Consider the following 12,300-nt stretch of genomic DNA (forward strand, 5'->3'; position numbering starts at 1 on the left):
ATTGACCATACCTTCCCTGGTGAACAGAAAGAGAAGAAAAGAAAGAAATTTCCTTTTTTTTTTTTTTGAAGCACTACACTTTAACAGATTTTCAATCTGTTGGATTAGCTTTTTTAGAATGTTATGCATTGCCAAGCTATGCTTTTTGGGAAGAAATCTCTTGATTTTTTCAAGTAATCATAGTTCATCTGACTTTTTTCAAATAAATCTGATCTATTTTTTGTGACAACTACTATGTTGGGGGACCTAGTGAAGCCCAAGGTTTTCATGAATTACACCTCAATTCAGCCATCAGGATTAACATGTTTAAACTCCAGTTGGACAGCCCAGTGTTAGCTGATACCTAATAGAAAATACCTGACCTCTAAGTCCCCCATCATGTGTCCCCTATTTCAACAGCACTACCCTTATCTCTCAGTCAACCAGGCCATAAAGGGTTAAGACCACTAGTTTCCTTTTCAATATTAACATTTCATAATATTGTGTACAAGTGTGCATGCCGCTTATAGCACTGAACCCTATTGATCCTTACCTCTATGATCTTGCCTAATCTTCATTGCATCATGTCGATGACTAATCATAAGGGATCAGGCAGTCTGACTTCTAGGTCTGCATTTGGGACCTCTATGCTTTTCTGCCTCCATAATTATTTTGTTTATGCAACAAAATAAAATAATAGGAAAAGCCGGTTAAACTGCTGGCTCTGCAACACCAGCATGAAAGGAATTGTGTCCGCGTCTCTAATGGAAAACAGCTTAGCAATTCGAATATATCACCCCAACAACCGTCATCAGAAGAAAACCCTGGGACCTGGCATAAAGCAAATGCTTGGTGTGAATCAATGGATGGCTGAGTAAATAGCCAAAAGTGAATTGCAAGCAGCAGGAATGGATTTGAGAAAAATCAACAATTCAGCATGGCCCTCAGACATGGGCCTTCCAAGGCCTGTGCGTGTTTGCTGCAGGGAAATAGAGTAAACCAGAAGCCTAGTTTTGAAGAGAGACAGGTTACCTACTGGCACCAGCCTCTGTTGATTACACACCGCAAGAGCCTGGAGAGGAAGCAGGTGAATTCAGTCTGGAGATCTGGGTTCCAGTTTTTTCTCTGTCTCTAAACACCTCAGTTTACCTAGCTCTATAGTGGGGGTCTTGGAATTTCAAGTTCCTTCTGTGATGATCCAAGAAATAACAGGTCTAGCAAGTGCTTTATGTAAGCCAAAAAGCGCCGGCACAAGGTTGAGGAGGCAGCACTGACCAGGTGTGTCCAGGGTAAACTCTCTGGAGGAGTATTTCATAAATTGAACGTGCATTGGGATCTCCTGGAAATTTTGGTGAAATGAACATCCAGCTTCATGGGTCTGGAGTGGGGCCTTAGTGATGCTAACAAGCTTCCAGGTGATGCTGATGCTGCCGTTCCGCGGACCACACTCCCGAGTAGCAAGGGGGTAGAAGGGCCAAATCTGCCTGAGTGGAGGGAAGTCGGGGAGATGGGGAGAATGGAAAGGACAGGAGAAGGGAAGCTGCTAGGAAGGAGACTCCGGTGGGGGGAGGAGGGGGTTCCAAGAGGAAGGGGGAGGCTGCGGGGCTGGAGCGAGGATGCGCAGACCGAGACAGGGAGGCGGGGGTGCGGGAGGCTCCGCGGCTGCGCGGGCGCGTGCTGGTGGCCTCGGCGGCGGCTCAGTCCCGGCCCGCGCCCGCGGCGCCCCAGCTGCGGCCCGAGCGGCCTGGCTGCGGCATCTGTGCGCAGCGATGGCGCGGCCGCTCCGGCAGCACCCGAGGGTCTGGACGCCGCTGCTCCTGCTGTTGCTGACGGGACCCGCCGCCTGCGCAGCCAGCCCAGCGGACGACGGTGCGGGCCCGGGGGGCCGGGGACCCCGGGGCCGTGCGCGGGGGGACACGGGCGCCGACGAGGCGGTGCCGCGCCACGACTCCTCCTACGGCACCTTTGCGGGGGAGTTCTACGACCTGCGCTACCTGTCGGAGGAGGGTGAGGCTGCGGGAGGGCGAGGGGTTGCGGGAGGGGAGACCCGGGGTGGGGGACCGAGGATCGGGGGAACGAGGAGCGGGGGAGGGGGCGGGGGAGGGGGTCGGAAAAGATGTCCGTGGAGGCAGCTCTGGCAGAGGCGAGGCCAGGATGGGGAGCGCAGTGCCCAGACCTTCGCCGGCTTGGAGGAAAGGCCCAAAGAGCTGTCAATGCCTGCGGCCCGCTTTACAGATGGGGAGAGTGAGGCTGGGAGAGGGAGGGATCACCCAACTTCTTCAAGGCTGTGGATAGGGGTGGGTGCTGAGTCTAAGCTCCCCCAGTTCTTAGATCTGGCTTCCACCTTTGCCGCCTGGGGTTGGGTTATAGGGGAGGAGGCCGCCACCTGGCCAGAGCAGTTGTGGGGAAGCAGAAAAACCACAACCTAGAGAGAGAGGTTGCCTTATTTCCTCCCTGTCTGTATTGACCTAAATTTGCAGTGACCAGCACCCACTTCGTAGCGTTCTGTTCCTGCTTACTGACCCATCAGAGCTGGGTCACATCAGCCTCCCCACTCCCATCCCTCTTCTTTTATGATGCCACATACGTTATGGTCCCCTAGTATGAGCCACCATTGTTGTGGCCTGCTGGGCCCACGGACTGGGAGTTTGTCAGCCAAGGGCCTCCCTGTAGAGCTGCTTCAGTGAGCACAAAAGCCAAGCGGATGGTGGTCAGAAGGAACGGAAACTGGCCTCTTACTTTAGCAACTTTGGGAAGTAATGATTTTCCTTTTCTTCTGCTAAGAAGGATATCCAACAATCAAGCTGGGGTGTGAAGTGTTGAGTCCCAGAAGCTCATATCTGTTAGTGGATGTCTCTGTTGTTAGGATTAAGTTCAGCTGCATACAACAAGCAAACATTAATAGCTTCAACAAGATAGAAGTTTCTCTCTATGGAAAGAAACTGAGAAAGAGGTAATCTAGAACTGGTGTGGAGGCTCCTTGGTCACCAGGGCCCCTGGATCCTGCCCTTCTGGTTCTTCACAATTCTTAGCATGTAACTTCATGGTTCAAAATAACTGCTTGAGCTACAGCCATTATATTCACATTCCAGACAGTGGGAAAAATGAAGCAGGAAGAAGGTCACTGACTACTTTATAAGGGGATTACTCAGAAGTTTCATGTAACAATTTTTATACTTCTTTGGCCACAACTTAATAATGTGGTTGCACATAGGTACAAAGGAGGATGGAAAGTACAGCCTATTAGCTGAGACATAATATGCCCGGTTCAAAAATCAGAATTATTGTATTAAAGAAGATGGAGAGAATGGATTTGGGGAAATGTATTAACTAGAGGCTTAACTGCTGAATTAGAGATTTTAATGTATAGTGGTTTAAATAAGGTAGTTTATTTTTCTCTCTGATAAAAGTCTGGTTGGTCTGGGGCTGGTGGGATGACTCTGTTCCACAAGGTCATTCTGGGACCCGGGTTCTTTCCATCTTGTTGCTCTACCATCCCCCTGAGGCTTTGTCCTCATCTGTACAGTAGAAGCCAGGTTGCTTGCATGTCCTTGTTCAAGATTGAGGGAAAGAAAAAGAGAAGTTCAGGGCAAGTAGTTACCTTTTAGGCTGGCTGCCCACATTACTGCTGTTCACATTCCTTTGGCAAAAACATAGTTACAATGACCTAGCTTCAAGGAAGGCTAAGAAATGTAGTCTTCTAGCTGGAGAGACATGTGGCAGAATCTGTCACTCTGGAAAAGAATAAATATTCCAAAACCCATCTGTTTCTGAAAGCATCTAGTGTGTGTTTACATTGTACACAACCTAGTGCTGCCAGGTGACTGAAATGTGGTATGTGAGAGCTTCTATTCTGATTGGGTTCATGCATCTAACAAATGAAGGGTAGGGTCAGATTCTGTACGTCCTTTGAGTCTCTCTACAGAGAGAATGATATGTTCATTGTATGGTCCAGAAGGTTTTATGAACATGGACATCGGGTGGGCCACAGCCGTCAAGGACAGCTTTATAGAGTCAAGCCATAAAGTAGGAAAGACTTCAGTGACACAGAAGAGGGAAGGCATTTAGATGAGGTGACTGCACAGCAGGCAGCAGGGCTTTGCTACATGTATACCAATCCCTAGTGTGTCTGCTTCGCCCTCCCACCATTCTGCACATAAAACTGGTTTAACTCTCCTGAAGCCTGCTTCTAACCTGTTGGCGTTGCACTCAAAAGTCTGTGATGGGGCCGGGTGCGGTGGTTCACACCTGTATTCCCAGCACTTTGGGAGGCTGAGGTGGGTGGATCAGGAGGTCAGGAGTTCGAGACCAGCCTGACCAACATGGTGAAACCCCGTCTCTACTAAAAATACAAAATTAGGCGGGCGTGGTGGTGCACACCTGTAATCCCAGCTACTCAGGAGGCTGAGGCAGGAGAATCACTTGAACCCAGGAGGTGGGGAGGTTGCAGTGAGCTGAGATTGTGTCATTGGACTTCAGGCTGGGCAACAGAGTGAGACTCAGTCTCAAAAAAAAAAAAAAAAAAAAAAAATTCAACCTGTTCCCCAAATGAATATTCAACTGCTTTATCTGAAATTTCCTCCCTGACTCAATTTCCTTTTACAACCATATCTCCGCTTCCCTCACCCTGAGCTTTTACTCTCCGTTCTTCTCCTACCCTCTTCTCTCTGACAGTTTCACTTCCTCTTTGCATACAGATTCTACCACCATCTGGTGGGTGCTAGTTGGGATGTAAGTGGTGTGGGCCTATCAGAGGCAGTGCCTCTGCTAGATTACCCTGGGCCTTGGCTTCAGCCCTGTGGGTCCTGAATAGAGACTTTCCCAAGATGCCTAGAAATAAACAGTGACATTGCCTTAAAAGCGGGGGCTGAGGAGCGGTTGCCAGAGAGAGGGAAGAAGAACCAGGAGAGAGGGGTGTCCCAGAAGGCAAAGGAAAAGAGCCTGTTTCCTACCAAGGAGAGGCCTGATAGCATGAAGACTCAAAATTGTCGATGGATTCAGGAGATGAGAGGTTATAGGTGGAACTCTCCTAGGATAGATTCAGTGGAGAAGGAAGAGGGGAACCTGACTGACCTTGGAGGATGTGGCAAGTGAAGAAGTGCAAGGAATGTCTTTGACTTATTCTGTCAGTACACTTGAGGTTGTCCATTTCTAGGGCCTGGGCTACTTGTTCCCTCTGTGCAGGGTAACCCCTTCTTATGTCTCAAATAGCCATGAAACTGAGTACAAAAATCAGAAAAAAGGAATTTGAGTAATGGAGGTGGGAATGGAAATTCCGCTGAAACTGAGAGAGAGCCTACTGATCATTACCTACCCTACCTAGAGACTATTTCCCCAGTATTCAGATTGCCCAAGGCCCTCAAATCCAGAGGCGGGATGCTGACTCATTTGCTGTCTCAAAAAAATGATCACCCCCTAATGTGGTCATTTTTAAAAATTTAAGTTATGTTTTGGTTTAACTATGCTAGTGTTCAGAATTCTTTGAGGGTCCCACTGTCTAAGCCTATACTACTCATCCTTACAGTCTCAGCTCAAATGCCACCTCTTTCAGGAAGCCTTCCCTGATTTTCTCCTTCTCCCACTAGGCAAAGATATGCTTCCACAGCACACAGTCTGCCATGACCCTCTTTGCTCTCTATGGTCAGGAGTTCAGATATGGTCTTAGTGCTTGAATCCTGCCACTCATACTTCTTTCCCTTGAGGTTCTTAACCCAGAATCTACATATTCAGAGCAGTGATAGAATGTGGAACAGATTACCATTTGATTATGGGCAAATGCTCATTTCTGAGGGTTCTTTGGGGAAAAACAAACAAACAAAACTGAGTTGGATGTTGGCTAAGGGTTAAGTCACGAATGAAGCTTGCTTCTCTCTGCTGCGAAGATGGCCAGGTTTGAGAAGCAGACCCTGAGTCTTAACCCAGCCAGCTACATGGATGATGTTAATTGCCTGACCCTTGGAGCCATACCCTGCCTAAGAAGGAAAAGACAGAACATCATTTGTGGTCACTTATCTTTAAGGCATAGTCATCTGACTACTTGTAAAATGTGGCTCAATCAAGGATTTTCTGACCATTGAGTTCTGATCACAATTTTTCTTGGGAAAGAGCTAGAGAGGTAGAAATGACAGAACATGGGGCAAAGGGCAGACGTTTCATCGTCTCCCTATATCCTTCCCCCATCTACCATGGACGGTATGTGGTTATATGACTTACCACTCTACTAATCTGGAAATTTGTTAAGGGTAACAATTTACGTCTAATTTATCTTTGTATCCTTCATGAATCTAGCCTGATCATAATACCAATTAGAGCAACTTTTAATATGTGCTTACTATGCAGCAGGCACCACTTTAAGATACCTTGTCCATATTAATTTTAATCCTTACAGCAACACTGCGAGTTAAATACTACTATTATTGCTACTGTAGAGATAAAGAAACTGACCCACAGAAAGTTTGAATATTTTGGCTAAAGTCACACAGCTAGAAAGTAGCAGAGAACTCTGTGGATTTGTTGATGGACTTAATGGACAAGGTGGTTTAAGGTGTCCTGCCCACCTGGAATGGACGGTCCCTGTTGACTTGCACTAGGACATGGATTGGACAGGTAGAATTGGTTTTTTGTTTTTGTTTTTGAGACAGAATCTCACTCTGTTGTCCAGGCTGGAGTGCAGTAGTGCGATCCCAGCTCACTGCAACCTCCACCTCCTGAGTTCAAATGATGCTCGTGCCTTAGCCTCCCAGGCAGCTGGGATTACAGGCATGCGCCATCACACCTGGCTAATTTTTGTATTTTTAATAGAGACAGGGTTTCACCATGTTGGCCAGGCTGATCTTGAACTCCTGACCTCAAGAGATCTGCCTGCCTTGGCCTCCCAAAGTGCTGGGATTACATGCGTGAGCCACCACATCCAGTCTAGAATTAGGTATTTTTGTGAGTGAACTTGAGAGGGTGGGTTTGGAACTGATATGGTAGACAGTTAGGGCCTACAGTTTCCTAAGCAGTAGAGTGCCACCATGAAGACTGAATTCACTTCTGTGTGGAACTTCACACCTTATAAAACCCCTTGATATTTTTACTTCATAATACGACTCTGAAAAGAGAAGGAACAAAAATTGAGGCCATCCAGAAAGAGGCTGATGCAGTAGTTCTCGGATGAAACTGAATGGTGTGGCCAGACAATTAAAACTTAAACTTCAAGGAATCAAGTACTAAATTAATACCTAAAGGCTGTGAGCCAAGCAGTTAATTAGAAGCAATAAATAGCAAACCAGAAGCCATTAACCACTCAGTAGAGTATGGCAAAACAGGCTCAAGGGATTGCAAAAAAGGAACAGATAGTTTCTTGAATTAGACAAGAATGGAAACCACAAAGCCAGATTGAGAACCTAAAAAATCAACCAAGAAAATAAGTACCTCTCATGGTTCAGGAATAAATGAAGGGAGTATAAAATAATGGAGAGGAAAGGAGGGAGAGAAAAAAAAATGGCTCGAATTGTTCTCCAAAACAGAAGTTACTGAAAGAGCTTATAGAGTCCATGTCAGAAGAAGGAAAGAAATGGAAGGAGAAGAATTGATACACCCGTTTTTAGAAAAGCCCCAAGCCAATATTATTGAGTCTCATTCAGGTTTTTATTTTAGAGGGAAAAAAATAGCATCAAAATGGAAAATGGAGAGAAAGGAACAAGCCAATTTAAGTGATGACAAATGGGGGAATGGACAGAGCGAAGGGAAGAGGGAAAAGCTGGCTGTGTCTGGGTGGTTCAACACATATGTCTCAAGACTAAGGAGGACAGGTAGGTGTGGGGAGGTGGAATGTTGGGGAGTACTATGAGGAGCAGTGGGATGACAGCATTAGATTTCTGCTTCAGGCCAGGTGAGGTGGCCTATAATCCCAGCACTTTGGGAAGCCGAGGCAGGCAGATCACCTGAGGGCAGGAGTTCAAGACCAACCTGGCCAACATGGTGAAACCTGTCTCTATAAAAATACAAAAATTAGCTGGGCATGATGGCAGGTGCCTGTAATCCCAGCTACTCAGGAGGCTGAGGCAGGAGAATCACTTGAACCTGGGAGGCAGAGGTTGTGATGAGCCAAGATTGTGCCATTGCACTCCAGTCTCGGCGACAGAGCGAGACTCTGTCTCAAAAAAAAAAAAAAAAAAAAAAAAAAAAATAGATTTCTTTTTCAAAAAGATGGCGGCAGGGCAGAAGGAGTGAGAGAGAAGCCAGAGAAGATAAGAGGTAGAGCTACAGACAAAAGTCAGGCTCTGGTTTCTGAGGTAGGAATAACAAGAAGTGGTCAAGTGCAGTGGCCCATGCCTGTAATCCCAACACTTCGAGAGGAGCCTCCGAGTTTGAGATCAGCCTTGGGCAACAAAGTGATACCCCATCTCTACAAAAAGATAAAAAAGTTAACTGGGCATGGTGGTACACCTGTGATCCCAGCTACATGGGAGGCTGAGGCAGGAAGATCACTTGAGCCCAGGAGGTTGAGGCTACCGTGAGCCATGTTCACACCACTGTACTCCAGTCTGGGTGACAGAGTGAGACCCTGTCTCAAAATAAATAAAAGGAATAACAGGAAGTGATGACTGAGTAAATGTGCCAGGTTGGGGAAAGGGAGAAACTTAGGACTGAGGCTTCAGGATTGCGAGACTGTAGGTGGCTAGTGGGATTATCCACTAAGATAAGAAACATAGGAGCAAGAGCTTTTGGGAGGTGGAGGAACTCATCTGGAATTGATTTGCTTGTGGAATATCCAGGGAGAAACCCCTGGAGGCAGTTGGCTGTTGGGTTTAAACTGATGGAAGAAAAGAAGAAAGACCGAAAACTGTGAAGTGAGAGAAAGAAGAGAATAAATCTGAAGATAGTAGAAGGAAACAAATAACGAAATAATAAAGATATAGCAGAATTAATGCAATAGAAACCAAATATTCAGTAAAGGGGATCCACAAAGCCAAAAGTGATTCTTTGAAAACGTAATAAGACAGATAAGTGTGTAATCAGGGTTTTCCAGAGAAACAAAACCAATAGGATATGTGTCTATGTAGACAGATTTATTTTAAGGAATTGGTTCACATGATTATGGAGGCTGGCAGGTTCCACAATCTGCAGGATGGGTTGGCAGGCTGGAGACCCAGAGATGAGCTGATGTTTGCAAGTCAAGTCCGGAGGCCATCTGCTGCTACATTGCTTGGTGGAGGTCACTCTTTTTGTTCTCTTCATGCCTTTGACTGATTGGATGAGGCCAACTTGCGTTATGGAGGGCAATCTACTTTGCTCAGAGTCCACCTACTTAAATTTTTTTTTTTTTTTTTTTTTTGGTGGTGGTGGTTGTTGTTGAGACAGAGTCTTGCTCTGTCACCCAGGCTGGAGTGCAATGGTGCGATCTTGGCTCACTGCAACCTACTCCTCCCGGGTTCAAGCAATTCTCCTACCTCAGCTTCCCAAGTAGCTGGGATTACAGGTGGGTCCCACCACACCTGGCTAATTTTTGTATTTTTAGTAGAGACAGGGTTTCACCATGTTGGTCAGGCTGGTCTCGAACCCCTGACCTCGTGATCCACCCGCCTCGGCCAAAGTGCTGGGATTACAGGCATGAGCCATCGCATCTGGCCCACCCACTTAAATGTTAATCCACTCCTAAAACACCCTTAAAGAAATATTCAGGTTCTTTAAACCACACATCTGGGCACTTTGGCCAGCCAAATTGACATATAAAGTTAACCATCTGGCAAAATTAATCAAGAAAAAAATAAGAATGACAAAGGGGGAACCTCAGACATAGCAGAGATTTAAAAGCTAATTGTAATTATTACAACTTAATAAAAGGATAATCCAATTTAAAAATAGAAAAAAGCTTTAAAAAGACATTTTTCCAAAGAAGACATACAAATTGCCAACAAGCGCATGAAAAGATGCCCAACATCATTGACTGTTAAGGAAATGCAAATCCAAATCATAATGAGATACCACTTCACACCCACTAGGATGGTGATTTTTTTTTAAAAGGAAAATAACAAGTCCTGGCAAGGATGTGAAGAAATTGGACCTCTCATACATTGTGGTAAGGATGTGAAATGATGCAGCTACTGTGGAAAATAGGTTGGCAGTTTCTCAAAAAGTTAAACACAGAATTACCATATGATGCAGCAGTTCTACTCCAAGGGAATTGGAAACATATGTTCACACAAAAACTTGTCCATAGCAGCACTATTCATAATAGCCAAAAAGTGGAAACAACCCAAATGCCTATCAAAACTGATGAATGGATGTACATGTATGTGGTTGATCCATACAATGGAATATTATTTAGCCAGAAAAAGGAATGAAGTTCTGACACATGCTACCATGAACCTTGAAAATATTATGCTAAGTGAAGGAAGCCAGACACAAAAGGCCACATGCTGTATGATTCCATTGATATAAAATGTCCAGAATAAGCAAATCCATAGAGGTAGAAAGTAGACTCATGATTGCCAGGGACTGAGAGGAGGGGGAATTGGGAGTGACTGCTAACAGGTACAGGGATTCTTCTTGGAATCATGGAAGTGTTTGTGAATTAGATAGTGGTGATGGTTGCATAACCTTATGAATACATTAAAAAACACCGATCTGTATACTTGAAAAAGGTGAATTTTACGGTATGTGAATTATAGCTCACTAAAAATGAAAGCAGATAAGCCAAAAAGAAATACAACGAACAGCTTTATGCCAATACACTGGAAAATTTAAATGGACAAATTCCTAGAAAAAAATTGCAACTTACCAAAAACTGACTCAAGAAAAATTAGAAAAGCCAAATAATTTTTTACCCATCAAAGAAATTGAATCAGTTAAAAACATCTTCCAACCAAGAAAACTCCAGGCTCAGTTCTACCAGACACTCAAGTGACAGCTGATGCTAATCTTAAACACATTATTTCAAGGGACACTCAAAGGAGGAATAGTTTCCAGCTTGTTTTATGAGGATAACATAACCTTATTAGCAAAACCAGACAAGTACACAATGAGAAAGGAACATTACAGAAGAGTTTTGATCACATACATAAATGCATAAGTACTATACAAAATATTTCTGAAAGAATGGAAAACGATATTTTAGGCAAAGATGAACCATAAGAAAACCAAGATGACAGTAACATCGGACAAAATATAGAAGATAAAACATAAGGAGCAAATTATGTCATATGCCGATAGAAGAAACCAATCAGGGATGTTTACCTGTAACAGTATAGTGTCCAAATAAAAGCAATAACTGATGGAAATAGTGTAGAGCAAAATATAAACCGACATTTGCAATTGGACATACCACCCTTGGTATTGAAAAATCAAACAAAGTTTTAAAATGAAAGATATAGGGAGACCAAGGCAGGAGGATAGCTTTGAGACCAGGAGTTTGAGACTAGCCTGGGCAACATTTTCTCTATACAAAATAAAAAAAAAATTAGCCAGGCATGGTGGCACCTGCCTATGGTCCCAGCTGCTTGGGGTGTTGAGGCAAGAGGATGGCTTGAGTCCAGGAATTTGAGGCTGCAATAAGCCATGACTGTGCCACTGCACTCTAGCCTGGGTGACACAGTGAGACCCTGTCTCCAAAAAATAAAGGATATAGATATATATCATATAATAGATATATAGATATATATCATATAATTTCAATTATATGAATGATAAGTTCAATTAAATAGATATGTAAAATCCACAAATACAAAATCATACTCTTTTTGAGCACATAAATCCACTAAAATCAGCCATATACCAGAATATAAGAAAGTCAACAAATTACAAACAGTTTATATCATACAGATGTCTTCTGATTCCAATGTGGTAAGATTTGAAATTAACAAAAGTATAAGGGGAAAAATCACCGATGTCTGTAAGTAAAAACAACAATATTAACCTATATGTTAAGGAGAAAATCATAAAGAAAATTAAGATATGCATATAATGACCATCAAAGCATTGCATGTCAAAATATCTGGCGTGAATCTAAAAGAGAGCTTAGAGGGAAATTTATAGTTTTGAATACATTTATCAGAAAATAAGAAAAATTAGAGGCTTGGTGTGGTGACTTACAACTGTAATCTCAGCACTTTGGAAGGCTGAGAGGGGCAGATCGCTTGAGCCCGAGAGTTTGAGACCAGCCTGAGCAACATGGCAAAACCCTATCTCTACAAAAATTTTAAAAAATTAGCTGGGTGTGGTGGCTCATGCCTGTGGTCCCAGCAACTTGGAAGGGTGAGGTAGGAGGATCGCCTGAGCCCAGGAGGCGGATATTGCAGTGAGTCATCATTGCGCCAGTGCACTACAGCCTGGGTG

The 12,300-nt window shown here is 44.3% G+C and overlaps 1 protein-coding gene across 1 annotated transcript in view; it reads left to right on the forward strand.

The window, feature by feature from the left end:
- The first annotated feature begins 1,600 nt into the window (after nt 1–1,600).
- The window catches only part of FRRS1L (ferric chelate reductase 1 like), a 30,554-nt gene continuing 19,854 nt past the window's right edge, over nt 1,601–12,300 (forward strand). Inside the window, exon 1 of the mRNA XM_023201343.2 lies at nt 1,601–1,986. Coding sequence (XP_023057111.2) covers nt 1,749–1,986 — 238 coding nt within the window. The 5' untranslated portion in view covers nt 1,601–1,748. The remainder of the gene's footprint in view (nt 1,987–12,300) is intronic.

The sequence above is a fragment of the Piliocolobus tephrosceles genome, chromosome 14 (genome assembly GCF_002776525.5).
Source record: "Piliocolobus tephrosceles isolate RC106 chromosome 14, ASM277652v3, whole genome shotgun sequence".
NCBI classification, from domain to species: domain Eukaryota; kingdom Metazoa; phylum Chordata; class Mammalia; order Primates; family Cercopithecidae; genus Piliocolobus; species Piliocolobus tephrosceles.